The sequence below is a fragment of the Oncorhynchus keta genome, chromosome 37 (genome assembly GCF_023373465.1).
Source record: "Oncorhynchus keta strain PuntledgeMale-10-30-2019 chromosome 37, Oket_V2, whole genome shotgun sequence".
Classification (NCBI taxonomy): Eukaryota; Metazoa; Chordata; class Actinopteri; order Salmoniformes; family Salmonidae; genus Oncorhynchus; species Oncorhynchus keta.
The window spans coordinates 28904280-28922716 of record NC_068457.1 but is presented as its reverse complement, the minus strand read 5'-3'; the positions used below and the strand labels follow the sequence as shown (position 1 = coordinate 28922716).

The 18437-nt window shown below is 47.0% G+C and overlaps 1 protein-coding gene across 21 annotated transcripts in view; it reads right to left on the bottom strand.

Moving 5' to 3' along the window:
• The window catches only part of cul4a (cullin 4A), a 49787-nt gene that overhangs the window by 26377 nt on the left and 4973 nt on the right, over positions 1–18437 (bottom strand). For all 21 annotated transcript variants that reach the window (XM_052500139.1, XM_052500140.1, XM_052500142.1 and 18 more), the window contains exons 7-12: positions 12104–12193; positions 11904–11986; positions 11681–11748; positions 6703–6821; positions 5710–5902; positions 4732–4947 (exon numbers count right to left, since the gene is read on the bottom strand). In XM_052500139.1, coding sequence (XP_052356099.1) covers positions 4732–4947; positions 5710–5902; positions 6703–6821; positions 11681–11748; positions 11904–11986; positions 12104–12193 — 769 coding nt within the window. The remainder of the gene's footprint in view (positions 1–4731; positions 4948–5709; positions 5903–6702; positions 6822–11680; positions 11749–11903; positions 11987–12103; positions 12194–18437) is intronic.

Below are 18437 nucleotides of genomic sequence, written 5' to 3'. Positions count from 1 at the left end.
TGTATCACGGAGGCGCTCCGCACTGCTAAAGCTAACTCTCTCTCCTCTGCTCTCATCCTTCTAGACCTATCGGCTGCCTTCGATACTGTGAACCATCAGATCCTCCTCTCCACCCTCTCCGAGTTGGGCATCTCCGGCGCGGCCCACGCTTGGATTGCGTCCTACCTGACAGGTCGCTCCTACCAGGTGGCGTGGCGAGAATCTGTCTCCTCACCACGCGCTCTCACCACTGGTGTCCCCCAGGGCTCTGTTCTAGGCCCTCTCTTATTCTCGCTATACACCAAGTCACTTGGCTCTGTCATAACCTCACATGGTCTCTCCTATCATTGCTATGCAGACGACACACAATTAATCTTCTCCTTTCCCCCTTCTGATGACCAGGTGGCGAATCGCATCTCTGCATGTCTGGCAGACATATCAGTGTGGATGACGGATCACCACCTCAAGCTGAACCTCAGCAAGACGGAGCTCCTCTTCCTCCCGGGGAAGGACTGCCCGTTCCATGATCTCGCCATCACGGTTGACAACTCCATTGTGTCCTCCTCCCAGAGCGCTAAGAACCTTGGCGTGATCCTGGACAACACCCTGACGTTCTCAACTAACATCAAGGCGGTGTCCCGTTCCTGTAGGTTCATGCTCTACAACATCCGCAGAGTACGACCCTGCCTCACACAGGAAGCGGCGCAGGTCCTAATCCAGGCACTTGTCATCTCCCGTCTTGATTACTGCAACTCGCTGTTGGCTGGGCTCCCTGCCTGTGCCATTAAACCCCTACAACTCATCCAGAACGCCGCAGCCCGTCTGGTGTTCAACCTTCCCAAGTTCTCTCACGTCACCCCGCTCCTCCGCTCTCTCCACTGGCTTCCAGTTGAAGCTCGCATCCGCTACAAGACCATGGTGCTCGCCTACGGAGCTGTGAGGGGAACGGCACCTCAGTACCTCCAGGCTCTGATCAGGCCCTACACCCAAACAAGGGCACTGCGTTCATCCACCTCTGGCCTGCTCGCCTCCCTACCACTGAGGAAGTACAGTTCCCGCTCAGCCCAGTCAAAACTGTTCGCTGCTCTGGCCCCCCAATGGTGGAACAAACTCCCTCACGACGCCAGGACAGCGGAGTCAATCACCACCTTCCGGAGACACCTGAAACCCCACCTCTTCAAGGAATACCTAGGATAGGGTAAGTAAGGGTAAGTAATCCTTCTCACACCCCCACCCCCCCAACAAGATTTAGATGCAAGTGGCTGTTCCACTGGTTGTCATAAGGTGTATGCACCAATTTGTAAGTCGCTCTGGATAAGAGCGTCTGCTAAATGACTTAAATGTAAATGTAATGTAGGTGGGTAGAGGTCTATATCACCAGCCATGTTGGTGGGTAGAGGTCTATATGGGTAGAGGTCTATATCACCAACCATGTTGGTGGGTAGAGAGGTCTATATCACCAACCATGTTGGTGGGTAGAGAGGTCTATATCACCAACCATGTTGGTGGGTAGAGAAGTCTATATAACCAGCCATGTAGGTGGGTAGAGAGGTCTATATCACCAGCCATGTAGGTGGGTAGAGAGGTCTATATCACCAGCCATGTTGGTGGGTAGAGGTCTATATCACCAGCCATGTAGGTGGGTAGAGGTCTATATCACCAGCCACGTTGGTGGGTAGAGAGGTCTATATAACCAACCATGTAGGTGGGTAGAGAGGTCTATATCACCAGCCATGTTGGTGGGTAGAGAGGTCTATATCACCAGCCATGTTGGTGGGTAGAGAGGTCTATATCACCAGCCATGTTGGTGGGTAGAGAGGTCTATATCACCAGCCATGTTGGTGGGTAGAGGTCTATATCACCAGCCATGTAGGTGGGTAGAGGTCTATATCACCAGCCACGTTGGTGGGTAGAGAGGTCTATATAACCAACCATGTAGGTGGGTAGAGAGGTCTATATCACCAGCCATGTTGGTGGGTAGAGAGGTCTATATCACCAGCCATGTTGGTGGGTAGAGAGGTCTATATCACCAGCCATGTTGGTGGGTAGAGAGGTCTATATCACCAGCCATGTTGGTGGGTAGAGAGGTCTATATCACCAGCCATGTTGGTGGGTAGAGAGGTCTATATCACCAGCCATGTTGGTGGGTAGAGAGGTCTATATCACCAACCATGTTGGTGGGTAGAGAAGTCTATATCACCAACCATGTTGGTGGGTAGAGAGGTCTATATCACCAACCATGTTGGTGGGTAGAGAAGTCTATATCACCAGCCATGTAGGTGGGTAGAGAGGTCTATATCACCAGCCATGTAGGTGGGTAGAGAGGTCTATATCACCAGCCATGTTGGTGGGTAGAGGTCTATATCACCAGCCATGTTGGTGGGTAGAGAGGTCTATATCACCAGCCATGTAGGTGGGTAGAGGTCTATATCACCAGCCATGTAGGTGGGTAGAGAGGTCTATATCACCAGCCATGTAGGTGGGTAGAGGTCTATATGGGTAGAGGTCTATATCACCAGCCATGTAGGTGGGTAGAGGTCTATATGGGTAGAGGTCTATATCACCAGCCATGTTGGTGGGTATAGAGAGGTCTATATCACCAGCCATGTTGGTGGGTAGAGAGGTCTATATCACCAGCCATGTTGGTGGGTAGAGAGGTCTATATCACCAGCCATGTTGGTGGGTAGAGAGGTCTATATCACCAGCCATGTTGGTGGGTAGAGAGGTCTATATCACCAGCCATGTTGGTGGGTAGAGAGGTCTATATCACCAGCCATGTTGGTGGGTAGAGGTCTATATCACCAGCCATGTAGGTGGGTAGAGAGGTCTATATCACCAGCCATGTAGGTGGGTAGAGAGGTCTATATCACCAGCCATGTAGGTGGGTAGAGGTCTATATCACCAGCCATGTAGGTGGGTAGAGAGGTCTATATCACCAGCCATGTAGGTGGGTAGAGGTCTATATCACCAGCCATGTAGGTGGGTAGAGAGGTCTATATCACCAGCCATGTTGGTGGGTAGAGGTCTATATCACCAGCCATGTTGGTGGGTAGAGGTCTATATCACCAGCCATGTTGGTGGGTAGAGGTCTATATCACCAGCCATGTTGGTGGGTAGAGAGGTCTATATCACCAGCCATGTTGGTGGGTAGAGAGGTCTATATCACCAGCCATGTAGGTGGGTAGAGAGGTCTATATCACCAGCCATGTTGGTGGGTAGAGGTCTATATCACCAGCCATGTTGGTGGGTAGAGAGGTCTATATCACCAGCCATGTTGGTGGGTAGAGGTCTATATCACCAGCCATGTTGGTGGGTAGAGGTCTATATCACCAGCCATGTTGGTGGGTAGAGAGGTCTATATCACCAGCCATGTTGGTGGGTAGAGAGGTCTATATCACCAGCCATGTTGGTGGGTAGAGGTCTATATCACCAGCCATGTTGGTGGGTAGAGAGGTCTATATCACCAGCCATGTTGGTGGGTAGAGAGGTCTATATCACCAGCCATGTTGGTGGGTAGAGAGGTCTATATCACCAGCCATGTTGGTGGGTAGAGAGGTCTATATCACCAGCCATGTTGGTGGGTAGAGAGGTCTATATCACCAGCCATGTTGGTGGGTAGAGGTCTATATCACCAGCCATGTTGGTGGGTAGAGGTCTATATCACCAGCCATGTTGGTGGGTAGAGAGGTCTATATCACCAGCCATGTTGGTGGGTAGAGAGGTCTATATCACCAGCCATGTTGGTGGGTAGAGAGGTCTATATCACCAGCCATGTTGGTGGGTAGAGAGGTCTATATCACCAGCCATGTTGGTGGGTAGAGAGGTCTATATCACCAGCCATGTTGGTGGGTAGAGAGGTCTATATCACCAGCCATGTTGGTGGGTAGAGGTCTATATCACCAGCCATGTAGGTGGGGATAGAGGTCTATATCACCAGCCATGTTGGTGGGTATAGAGAGGTCTATATCACCAGCCATGTTGGTGGGTAGAGGTCTATATCACCAGCCATGTTGGTGGGTAGAGAGGTCTATATCACCAGCCACGTTGGTGGGTAGAGAGGTCTATATAACCAGCCATGTAGGTGGGTAGAGGTCTATATAACCAACCATGTAGGTGGGTAGAGAGGTCTATATCACCAGCCATGTTGGTGGGTAGAGAGGTCTATATCACCAGCCATGTTGGTGGGTAGAGAGGTCTATATCACCAGCCATGTAGGTGGGTAGAGAGGTCTATATCACCAGCCATGTTGGTGGGTAGTCAGGGCAACAGAGCATTTCACTCACATTGACAAATAAACGTGTCGTGAGGAAGTCAAGTAGGAAAACATAACTAAATAATTGCTGCAGTAACTGTTTGGTCATGTTGTATCATAGATGGTAGATAATCACCAAGAACTAGGTATCCTCTGAAATATATCCTGTGAGGCGCTGCAACAATGCCTGGCTGGGAGCTGTGAACACTGGGATTTGAAAGTGCTCAAGATGCACAGGCGTAGAAGTCAGTCTAATTTACTGGAACGTCCACTGAAGTGAGGCGTTGTGTTTCTTGGCTATTTTACAATGTTTTGTTCACAAGCTGTGTTTTGAGTTTCAATGTTTGACTCTGGTTCAACTGCTAATGAAAACGTGAGTTTGGACAGCTTACCGTGTTTGGACAGCTTACCGTGTTTGGACAGCTTACCGTGTTTGGACAGCTTACCGTGTTTGGACAGCTTACCGTGTTTGGACAGCTTACCGTGTTTGGACAGCTTACCGTGTTTGAGTTTGGACAGCATGGACTTCTCAGCGTCCACGGAGGCACTCTTCCCCACCAGCAGGCGTTTGGCCAGGTCCTTCTTATAAAAGGCCTCGAACACATCCTTCCCGTGGATGAAGCGGAAGATGATCATGATCTTGTCTAGAATTCTCTCCATCTCCTCCTCGGTAGCTTCCTTGTTGCCCGCCCTCAACTTACAGTCCACGTACTTCGCTGTGCAGAGATAGGACACCGCCAGTTAGATAAAACATACAGGAAACACTCATATTAGTTATATTAGTTAGTTATAGTTATATGAGTTAGTTATATGAGTTAGTTATATGAGTTAGTTATATGAGTTAGTTATATGAGTTAGTTATATGAGTTAGTTATATGAGTTAGTTATATCAGTTAGTTATATCAGTTAGTTATATGAGTTAGTTATATGAGTTAGTTATTGAGTTAGTTATAGTTATATCAGTTAGGAAACACTCATTAGTTAGTTATATTAGTTAGTTATATTAGTTAGTTATAGTTATATGAGTTATATTAGTTAGGAAACACTCATTAGTTATATTAGTTAGTTATATGCGTTATATTAGTTAGTTATATTAGTTAGTTATAGTTATATCAGTTAGGAAACACTCATATTAGTTAGTTATATTAGTTAGTTATATTAGTTAGTTATAGTTATATGAGTTATATTAGTTAGGAAACACTCATTAGTTATATTAGTTAGTTATATGCGTTATATTAGTTAGTTATATTAGTTAGTTATAGTTATATCAGTTAGGAAACATTCATATTAGTTAGTTATATTAGTTATGTTAGGAAACACTCATATTAGTTATATTAGTTAGGAAACACTCATAACTGGCGTGGAACCTCCGACTGGTATTTTAAGCAATGGCGCATCGTTTTAAGATTCCAGGTGCCTTTAAATATCTCGTGCCCTGACTCTTTGCACACACACACACACAGCGGTCTTGTCCTCACCGATGAGTTCAGCAGGTTTGTTGGGTCTGTTGTTGATGAAAGCTTCAAAGGCCTCTTTCATAGCGTTGATGAAGCTCTCGTTTCTGTTGAAACAGCCCTGGGCCACGTTGTCCATCTTATCCTTAAAGTCCAACAGGTCTTGAACCATGTCCTTATCCTTCTCTGGGGTGCCCACAATCTCACCACCAAAACTCTGTTAGGAGACATCTCAGTGAGACTGGAATCAATAGAAGTGTTTCTGAGTGAGAGTAGTATAAAGAGAGAGCCAGAGCGAGAGAGCGAGAGAGAGCCATAGAGAGCCAGAGAGAGCCATAGCTAGAGAGAGCCATAGCTAGAGAGAGCCATAGCTAGAGAGAGCCAGAGCTAGAGAGCCAGAGGAGAGAGAGCCAGAGCGAGAGAGAGCCAGAGCGAGAGAGAGCCAGAGCAAGAGAGAGCCAGAGCCAGAGAGAGCGAGAGAGCCAGAGAGAGCGAGAGAGCCAGAGCGAGAGAGAGCCAGAGCCAGAGAGAGCGAGAGAGCCAGAGCGAGAGAGAGCCAGAGCAAGAGAGAGCCAGAGCAAGAGAGAGCGAGAGAGCCAGAGCAAGAGAGAGCGAGAGAGCCAGCCAGAGCCAGAGAGAGCCAGAGCGAGAGCCAGAGCCAGAGAGAGCCAGAGCCAGAGAGAGCCAGAGCGAGAGCCAGAGCCAGAGAGAGCCAGAGCGAGAGAGAGCCAGAGCGAGAGAGAGCCAGAGCGAGAGAGAGCCAGAGCGAGAGAGAGCCAGAGCGAGAGAGAGCCAGAGAGAGCCAGAGAGAGCGAGAGAGAGCCAGAGCGAGAGAGAGCCAGAGCGAGAGAGAGCCAGAGCGAGAGAGAGCCAGAGCGAGAGAGAGCCAGAGCGAGAGAGAGCCAGAGCGAGAGAGAGCCAGAGCGAGAGAGAGCCAGAGCGAGAGAGAGCCAGAGCGAGAGAGAGCCAGAGCGAGAGAGAGCCAGAGCGAGAGAGCGAGGGAGCCAGAGAGCGTACCTTGATGTAGTCTCTCCAGTGCTGCAGCAGAGTGGGGAGTCCTCCCTTCACCTTACTGAAGAGCTGGTAGAGCAGAGCCAGCTCCATCACCCGATTACCGTCTAACAGAATACTGAGACCTGGAGGAGAGGGTCAGTATCACCGGTTACCGTCTAACAGAATACTGAGACCTTTAGGAGGGTCAATATCACCTGGTTACCGTCTAACAATACTGAGACCTGGAGGAGGGTCAGTATCACCTGGTTACCGTCTAACAATACTGAGACCTGGAGGAGGGTCAGTATCACCTGGTTACCATCTAACAGAATACAGAGACCTGGAGGAGGGTCAGTATCACCTGGTTACCGTCTAACAGAATACTGAGACCTGGAGGAGGGTCAATATCACCTGGTTACCGTCTAACAGAGTACTGAGACCTGGAGGAGGGTCAGTATCACCTGGTTACCATCTAACAATACAGAGACCTGAAGGAGGGTCAGTATCACCCGGTTACCATCTAACAGAATACAGAGACCTGAAGGAGGGTCAGTATCACCTGGTTACCATCTAACAGAATACAGAGACCTGAAGGAGGGTCAGTATCACCTGGTTACCATCTAACAGAATACAGAGACCTGAAGGAGGGTCAGTATCACCTGGTTACCATCTAACAGAATACAGAGACCTGAAGGAGGGTCAGTATCACCTGGTTACCGTCTAACAATACAGAGACCTGAAGGAGGGTCAGTATCACCCGGTTACCATCTAACAGAATACTGAGACCTGGAGGAGGGTCAGTATCACCCGGTTACCATCTAACAGAATACTGAGACCTGGAAGAGGGTCAGTATCACCCGGTTACCATCTAACAGAATACTGAGACCTGGAGGAGGGTCAGTATCACCTGGTTACCGTCTAACAGAATACTGAGACCTGGAGGAGGGTCAGTATCACCCGGTTACCATCTAACAATACAGAGACCTGAAGGAGGGTCAGTATCACCTGGTTACCGTCTAACAGAATACTGAGACCTGGAGGAGGGTCAATATCACCCGGTTACCGTCTAACAGAATACTGAGACCTGGAGGAGGGTCAGTATCACCTGGTTACCGTCTAACAGAATACTGAGACCTGGAGGAGGGTCAGTATCACCTGGTTACCATCTAACAGAATACTGAGACCTGGAGGAGGGTCAGTATCACCTGGTTACCGTCTAACAGAATACTGAGACCTGGAGGAGGGTCAGTATCACCCGGTTACCATCTAACAGAATACTGAGACCTGGAAGAGGGTCAGTATCACCCGGTTACCATCTAACAGAATACTGAGACCTGGAGGAGGGTCAGTATCACCTGGTTACCGTCTAACAGAATACTGAGACCTGGAGGAGGGTCAGTATCACCCGGTTACCGTCTAACAGAATACTGAGACCTGGAGGAGGGTCAGTATCACCCGGTTACCATCTAACAATACAGAGACCTGAAGGAGGGTCAGTATCACCCGGTTACCATCTAACAATACAGAGACCTGAAGGAGGGTCAGTATCACCTGGTTACCGTCTAACAGAATACTGAGACCTGGAGGAGGGTCAATATCACCCGGTTACCGTCTAACAGAATACTGAGACCTGGAGGAGGGTCAGTATCACCTGGTTACCGTCTAACAGAATACTGAGACCTGGAGGAGGGTCAGTATCACCTGGTTACCATCTAACAGAATACTGAGACCTGGAGGAGGGTCAGTATCACCTGGTTACCATCTAACAATACAGAGACCTGAAGGAGGGTCAGTATCACCTGGTTACCGTCTAACAGAATACTGAGACCTGGAGGAGGGTCAATATCACCTGGTTACCGTCTAACAGAATACTGAGACCTGAAGGAGGGTCAGTATCACCTGGTTACCGTCTAACAGAATACTGAGACCTGGAGGAGGGTCAATATCACCTGGTTACCGTCTAACAGAGTACTGAGACCTGGAGGAGGGTCAGTATCACCCGGTTACCGTCTAACAGAATACTGAGACCTGGAGGAGGGTCAGTATCACCCGGTTACCATCTAACAGAATACTGAGACCTGGAGGAGGGTCAGTATCACCCGGTTACCGTCTAACAGAATACTGAGACCTGGAGGAGGGTCAGTATCACCTGGTTACCGTCTAACAGAATACTGAGACCTGGAGGAGGGTCAGTATCACCTGGTTACCGTCTAACAGAATACTGAGACCTGGAGGAGGGTCAGTATCACCTGGTTACCATCTAACAATACAGAGACCTGAAGGAGGGTCAGTATCACCTGGTTACCGTCTAACAGAATACTGAGACCTGGAGGAGGGTCAGTATCACCTGGTTACCATCTAACAATACAGAGACCTGAAGGAGGGTCAGTATCACCTGGTTACCGTCTAACAGAATACTGAGACCTGGAGGAGGTTCAGTATCACCTGGTTACCATCTAACAGAATACAGAGACCTGAAGGAGGGTCAGTATCACCTGGTTACCGTCTAACAGAATACTGAGACCTGGAGGAGGGTCAGTATCACCCGGTTACCATCTAACAATACAGAGACCTGAAGGAGGGTCAGTATCACCTGGTTACCGTCTAACAGAATACTGAGACCTGGAGGAGGGTCAATATCACCTGGTTACCGTCTAACAGAATACTGAGACCTGAAGGAGGGTCAGTATCACCTGGTTACCTTCTAACAGAATACTGAGACCTGGAGGAGGGTCAGTATCACCTGGTTACCTTCTAACAGAATACTGAGACCTGGAGGAGGGGGTCAGTATCACCTGGTTACCGTCTAACAGAATACTGAGACCTGGAGGGGGTCAGTATCACCTGGTTACCTTCTAACAGAATACTGAGACCTGGAGGAGGGTCAGTATCACCTGGTTACCTTCTAACAGAATACTGAGACCTGGAGGAGGGGGTCAGTATCACCTGGTTACCGTCTAACAGAATACTGAGACCTGGAGGAGGGTCAGTATCACCTGGTTACCATCTAACAGAATACTGAGACCTGGAGGAGGGTCAGTATCACCTGGTTACCGTCTAACAGAATACTGAGACCTGAAGGAGGGTCAGTATCACCTGGTTACCTTCTAACAGAATACTGAGACCTGGAGGAGGGTCAGTATCACCTGGTTACCATCTAACAGAATACTGAGACCTGGAGGAGGGTCAGTATCACCTGGTTACCGTCTAACAGAATACTGAGACCTGGAGGAGGGTCAGTATCACCTGGTTACCGTCTAACAGAATACTGAGACCTGGAGGAGGGTCAGTATCACCTGGTTACCATCTAACAGAATACTGAGACATGGAGGAGGGTCAGTATCACCCGGTTACCATCTAACAATACAGAGACCTGAAGGAGGGTCAGTATCACCTGGTTACCGTCTAACAGAATACTGAGACCTGGAGGAGGGTCAATATCACCTGGTTACCGTCTAACAGAATACTGAGACCTGGAGGAGGGTCAGTATCACCTGGTTACCGTCTAACAGAATACTGAGACCTGGAGGAGGGTCAGTATCACCCAGTTACCATCTAACAGATACTGAGACCTGGAGGAGGGTCAGTATCAGTTACCATCTAACAATACAGAGACCTGAAGGAGGGTCAGTATCACCTGGTTACCGTCTAACAGAATACTGAGACCTGGAGGAGGGTCAATATCACCTGGTTACCGTCTAACAGAGTACTGAGACCTGGAGGAGGGTCAGTATCACCTGGTTACCATCTAACAGAATACTGAGACCTGGAGGAGGGTCAGTATCTTCCCGGTTACCATCTAACAGAATACTGAGACCTGGAGGAGGGTCAGTATCACCTGGTTACCGTCTAACAGAATACTGAGACCTGGAGGAGGGTCAGTATCACCTGGTTACCGTCTAACAGAATACTGAGACCTGGAGGAGGGTCAGTATCACCTGGTTACCATCTAACAGAATACTGAGACCTGGAGGAGGGTCAGTATCACCTGGTTACCATCTAACAATACAGAGACCTGAAGGAGGGTCAGTATCACCTGGTTACCGTCTAACAGAATACTGAGACCTGGAGGAGGGTCAGTATCACCTGGTTACCATCTAACAATACAGAGACCTGAAGGAGGGTCAGTATCACCTGGTTACCGTCTAACAGAATACTGAGACCTGGAGGAGGGTCAATATCACCTGGTTACCGTCTAACAGAATACTGAGACCTGAAGGAGGGTCAGTATCACCTGGTTACCTTCTAACAGAATACTGAGACCTGGAGGAGGGTCAGTATCACCTGGTTACCTTCTAACAGAATACTGAGACCTGGAGGAGGGTCAGTATCACCTGGTTACCTTTTAACAGAATACTGAGACCTGGAGGAGGGGTCAGTATCACCTGGTTACCGTCTAACAGAATACTGAGACCTGGAGGGGGTCAGTATCACCTGGTTACCTTCTAACAGAATACTGAGACCTGGAGGAGGGTCAGTATCACCTGGTTACCGTCTAACAGAATACTGAGACCTGGAGGAGGGGTCAGTATCACCTGGTTACCGTCTAACAGAATACTGAGACCTGGAGGAGGGTCAGTATCACCTGGTTACCATCTAACAGAATACTGAGACCTGGAGGAGGGTCAGTATCACCTGGTTACCGTCTAACAGAATACTGAGACCTGGAGGGGGTCAGTATCACCTGGTTACCATCTAACAAAATACTGAGACCTGGAGGAGGGTCAGTATCACCTGGTTACATCTAACAGAATACTGAGACCTGGAGGAGGGTCAGTATCACCTGGTTACCTTCTAACAGAATACTGAGACCTGGAGGAGGGTCAGTATCACCTGGTTACCATCTAACAGAATACTGAGACCTGGAGGAGGGTCAGTATCACCCGGTTACCGTCTAACAGAATACTGAGACCTGAAGGAGAGGGTCAATATCACCTGGTTACCGTCTAACAGAATACTGAGACCTGGAGGAGGGTCAGTATCACATACTGCTGATAGATACCTTTCTGTAAGATGGCCGTCATGTGTTCTCCAAGCAGCTGCTTCTCCACATTAGAGATAAGTGTCTTCCTGTTGAATACAAACAGAGAGAGAGATGATGACGACAGATGGAGGAGGGTGGAAGAGAAAGTAAAGTGGTTCAAATCTGTGAGATGATCTAGTGTACTCTGATTGGAGCGCAGGCCTGTCAGTCTAAGGGGTGTGGAGGAAGAGGCGGGTCTTACTGAGTGCTCTGGTCGAGGTAGCTTATGACACGATCGTTCTCTTCTTCCAACCGACGAGCCACATGATGCAGGTACTCCGGCACCTGGACACACACACGCGTCACTTATGACCGTCACTCGGAGAAAGCCAGGTATGCTAGCTATATAGGGGCGTGGTCATAATATTGAATTAAAGCATTTGGATGACGGCTGTCACTCACGTCTCGTTCCTGCATCAGCCTCTGTCCCTCTGCAGCGTACAGTCTGTCAGTCTCCATCAAAAAACGCTCCTCAAATGAGTCTTTATACACCTGAGGAGAGACAATAGATGACACCAGATCAGAGAATCTACAGAGACCTGAGGAGAGAGACATTAGATGATACCAGGAGATCAGAGAACCTACAGAGACCTGAGGAGAGACAATAGATGATACCAGATCAGAGAATCTACAGAGACCTGAGGAGAGAGACAATAGATGATACCAGGAGATCAGAGAACCTACAGAGACCTGAGGAGAGACAATAGATGATACCAGATCAGAGAATCTACAGAGACCTGAGGAGAGACAATAGATGATACCAGGAGATCAGAGAATCTACAGAGACCTGAGGAGAGAGACAATAGATGATACCAGATCAGAGAATCTACAGAGACCTGAGGAGAGAGACAATAGATGATACCAGATCAGAGAACCTACAGAGACCTGAGGAGAGAGACAATAGATGATACCAGGAGATCAGAGAATCTACAGAGACCTGAGGAGAGAGACAATAGATGATACCAGATCAGAGAATCTACAGAGACCTGAGGAGAGAGACAATAGATGATACCAGATCAGAGAATCTACAGAGACCTGAGGAGAGAGACAATAGATGATACCAGATCAGAGAATCTACAGAGACCTGAGGAGAGAGACAATAGATGATACCAGATCAGAGAATCTACAGAGACCTGAGGAGAGAGACAATAGATGATACCAGATCAGAGAATCTACAGAGACCTGAGGAGAGAGACAATAGATGATACCAGATCAGAGAATCTACAGAGACCTGAGGAGAGAGACAATAGATGATACCAGATCAGAGAATCTACAGAGACCCGAGGAGAGACAATAGATGATACCAGATCAGAGAATCTACAGAGACCTGAGGAGAGAGACATTAGATGATACCAGGAGATCAGAGAACCTACAGAGACCTGAGGAGAGACAATAGATGATACCAGATCAGAGAATCTACAGAGACCTGAGGAGAGAGACAATAGATGATACCAGGAGATCAGAGAACCTACAGAGACCTGAGGAGAGAGACATTAGATGATACCAGGAGATCAGAGAACCTACAGAGACCTGAGGAGAGAGACAATAGATGATACCAGATCAGAGAATCTACAGAGACCTGAGGAGAGACAATAGATGATACCAGATCAGAGAATCTACAGAGACCTGAGGAGAGAGACAATAGATGATACCAGATCAGAGAATCTACAGAGACCTGAGGAGAGAGACAATAGATGATACCAGATCAGAGAATCTACAGAGACCTGAGGAGAGAGACAATAGATGATACCAGATCAGAGAATCTACAGAGACCTGAGGAGAGAGACAATAGATGATACCAGGAGATCAGAGAATCTACAGAGACCTGAGGAGAGACAATAGATGATACCAGGAGATCAGAGAATCTACAGAGACCTGAGGAGAGAGACAATAGATGATACCAGATCAGAGAATCTACAGAGACCTGAGGAGAGAGACAATAGATGATACCAGATCAGAGAATCTACAGAGACCTGAGGAGAGAGACAATAGATGATACCAGATCAGAGAATCTACAGAGACCTGAGGAGAGAGACAATAGATGATACCAGATCAGAGAATCTACAGAGACCTGAGGAGAGAGACAATAGATGATACCAGATCAGAGAATCTACAGAGACCTGAGGAGAGAGACAATAGATGATACCAGATCAGAGAATCTACAGAGACCTGAGGAGAGAGACAATAGATGATACCAGATCAGAGAATCTACAGAGACCTGAGGAGAGAGACAATAGATGATACCAGATCAGAGAATCTACAGAGACCTGAGGAGAGAGACAATAGATGATACCAGATCAGAGAATCTACAGAGACCTGAGGAGAGAGACAATAGATGATACCAGATCAGAGAATCTACAGAGACCTGAGGAGAGAGACAATAGATGATACCAGATCAGAGAATCTACAGAGACCTGAGGAGAGAGACAATAGATGATACCAGATCAGAGAATCTACAGAGACCTGAGGAGAGAGACAATAGATGATACCAGATCAGAGAATCTACAGAGACCTGAGGAGAGACAATAGATGATACCAGATCAGAGAATCTACAGAGACCTGAGGAGAGAGACAATAGATGATACCAGGAGATCAGAGAACCTACAGAGACCTGAGGAGAGAGACATTAGATGATACCAGGAGATCAGAGAACCTACAGAGACCTGAGGAGAGAGACAATAGATGATACCAGATCAGAGAATCTACAGAGACCTGAGGAGAGACAATATATGATACCAGATCAGAGAATCTACAGAGACCTGAGGAGAGAGACAATAGATGATACCAGACCAGAGAATCTACAGAGACCTGAGGAGAGAGACAATTGATGATACCAGATCAGAGAATCTACAGAGACCTGAGGAGAGAGACAATAGATGACATCAGGAGATCAGAGAATCTACAGAGACCTGAGGAGAGAGACAATAGATGACATCAGGAGATCAGAGAATCTACAGAGACCTGAGGAGAGAGACAATAGATGATACCAGATCAGAGAATCTACAGAGACCTGAGGAGAGAGACAATAGATGATACCAGATCAGAGAATCTACAGAGACCTGAGGGAGAGACAATAGATGATACCAGATCAGAGAATCTACAGAGACCTGAGGAGAGAGACAATAGATGATACCAGATCAGAGAATCTACAGAGACCTGAGGAGAGAGACAATAGATGATACCAGATCAGAGAATCTACAGAGACCTGAGGAGAGAGACAATAGATGATACCAGATCAGAGAATCTACAGAGACCTGAGGAGAGACAATAGATGATACCAGATCAGAGAATCTACAGAGACCTGAGGAGAGAGACAATAGATGATACCAGATCAGAGAATCTACAGAGACCTGAGGAGAGAGACAATAGATGATACCAGATCAGAGAATCTACAGAGACCTGAGGAGAGAGACAATAGATGATACCAGATCAGAGAATCTACAGAGACCTGAGGAGAGAGACAATAGATGATACCAGATCAGAGAATCTACAGAGACCTGAGGAGAGAGACAATAGATGATACCAGATCAGAGAATCTACAGAGACCTGAGGAGAGAGACAATAGATGACATCAGGAGATCAGAGAATCTACAGAGACCTGAGGAGAGAGACAATAGATGATACCAGATCAGAGAATCTACAGAGACCTGAGGAGAGAGACAATAGATGATACCAGATCAGAGAATCTACAGAGACCTGAGGAGAGAGACAATAGATGATACCAGATCAGAGAATCTACAGAGACCTGAGGAGAGACAATAGATGATACCAGATCAGAGAATCTACAGAGACCTGAGGAGAGAGACAATAGATGATACCAGATCAGAGAATCTACAGAGACCTGAGGAGAGAGACAATAGATGATACCAGATCAGAGAATCTACAGAGACCTGAGGAGAGAGACAATAGATGACACCAGATCAGAGAATCTACAGAGACCTGAGGAGAGAGACAATAGATGATACCAGATCAGAGAATCTACAGAGACCTGAGGAGAGACAATAGATGATACCAGATCAGAGAATCTACAGAGACCTGAGGAGAGAGACAATAGATGATACCAGATCAGAGAATCTACAGAGACCTGAGGGAGAGACAATAGATGATACCAGATCAGAGAATCTACAGAGACCTGAGGGAGAGACAATAGATGATACCAGATCAGAGAATCTACAGAGACCTGAGGAGAGAGACAATAGATGATACCAGATCAGAGAATCTACAGAGACCTGAGGAGAGAGACAATAGATGATACCAGATCAGAGAATCTACAGAGACCTGAGGAGAGACAATAGATGATACCAGATCAGAGAATCTACAGAGACCTGAGGAGAGAGACAATAGATGATACCAGATCAGAGAATCTACAGAGACCTGAGGAGAGAGACAATAGATGATACCAGATCAGAGAATCTACAGAGACCTGAGGAGAGAGACAATAGATGATACCAGATCAGAGAATCTACAGAGACCTGAGGAGAGAGACAATAGATGATACCAGGAGATCAGAGAATCTACAGAGACCTGAGGAGAGACAATAGATGATACCAGATCAGAGAATCTACAGAGACCTGAGGAGAGAGACAATAGATGATACCAGATCAGAGAACCTACAGAGACCTGAGGAGAGAGACAATAGATGATACCAGATCAGAGAACCTACAGAGACCTGAGGAGAGAGACAATAGATGATACCAGGAGATCAGAGAATCTACAGAGACCTGAGGAGAGACAATAGATGATACCAGATCAGAGAATCTACAGAGACCTGAGGAGAGAGACAATAGATGATACCAGGAGATCAGAGAATCTACAGAGACCTGAGGAGAGACAATAGATGATACCAGATCAGAGAATCTACAGAGACCTGAGGAGAGAGACAATAGATGATACAATAGATGAGATCAGAGAATCTACAGAGACCTGAGGAGAGAGACAATAGATGATACCAGATCAGAGAATCTACAGAGACCTGAGGAGAGAGACAATAGATGATACCAGATCAGAGAATCTACAGAGACCTGAGGAGAGAGACAATAGATGATACCAGATCAGAGAATCTACAGAGACCTGAGGAGAGACAATAGATGATACCAGATCAGAGAATCTACAGAGACCTGAGGAGAGAGACAATAGATGATACCAGATCAGAGAATCTACAGAGACCTGAGGAGAGAGACAATAGATGATACCAGATCAGAGAATCTACAGAGACCTGAGGAGAGAGACAATAGATGATACCAGATCAGAGAATCTACAGAGACCTGAGGAGAGAGACAATAGATGATACCAGATCAGAGAATCTACAGAGACCTGAGGAGAGAGACAATAGATGATACCAGATCAGAGAATCTACAGAGACCTGAGGAGAGAGACAATAGATGATACCAGATCAGAGAATCTACAGAGACCTGAGGAGAGAGACAATAGATGATACCAGATCAGAGAATCTACAGAGACCTGAGGAGAGAGACAATAGATGATACCAGAGATCAGAGAATCTACAGAGACCTGAGGAGAGAGACAATAGATGATACCAGATCAGAGAATCTACAGAGACCTGAGGAGAGAGACAATAGATGATACCAGATCAGAGAATCTACAGAGACCTGAGGAGAGACAATAGATGATACCAGATCAGAGAATCTACAGAGACCTGAGGAGAGAGACAATAGATGATACCAGATCAGAGAATCTACAGAGACCTGAGGAGAGAGACAATAGATGATACCAGATCAGAGAATCTACAGAGACCTGAGGAGAGAGACAATAGATGATACCAGATCAGAGAATCTACAGAGACCTGAGGAGAGAGACAATAGATGATACCAGATCAGAGAATCTACAGAGACCTGAGGAGAGAGACAATAGATGATACAAGATCAGAGAATCTACAGAGACCTGAGGAGAGAGACAATAGATGATACCAGATCAGAGAATCTACAGAGACCTGAGGAGAGAGACAATAGATGATACCAGATCAGAGAACCTACAGAGACCTGAGGAGAGAGACAATAGATGATACCAGATCAGAGAACCTACAGAGACCTGAGGAGAGAGACAATAGATGATACCAGGAGATCAGAGAATCTACAGAGACCTGAGGAGAGACAATAGATGATACCAGATCAGAGAATCTACAGAGACCTGAGGAGAGAGACAATAGATGATACCAGGAGATCAGAGAACCTACAGAGACCTGAGGAGAGAGACAATAGATGATACCAGATCAGAGAATCTACAGAGACCTGAGGAGAGAGACAATAGATGATACCAGGAGATCAGAGAATCTACAGAGACCCGAGGAGAGACAATAGATGATACCAGGAGATCAGAGAACCTACAGAGACCTGAGGAGAGACAATAGATGATACCAGATCAGAGAATCTACAGAGACCTGAGGAGAGACAATAGATGATACCAGATCAGAGAATCTACAGAGACCTGAGGAGAGAGACAATAGATGACACCAGAGATCAGAGAATCTACAGAGACCTGAGGAGAGAGACAATAGATGATACCAGGAGATCAGAGAATCTACAGAGACCTGAGGAGAGACAATAGATGACACCAGGAGATCAGAGAATCTACAGAGACCTGAGGAGAGAGACAATAGATGACACCAGGAGATCAGAGAATCTACAGAGACCTGAGGAGAGACAATAGATGACACCAGGAGATCAGAGAATCTACAGAGACCTGAGAGAGACAATAGATGACACCAGGAGATCAGAGA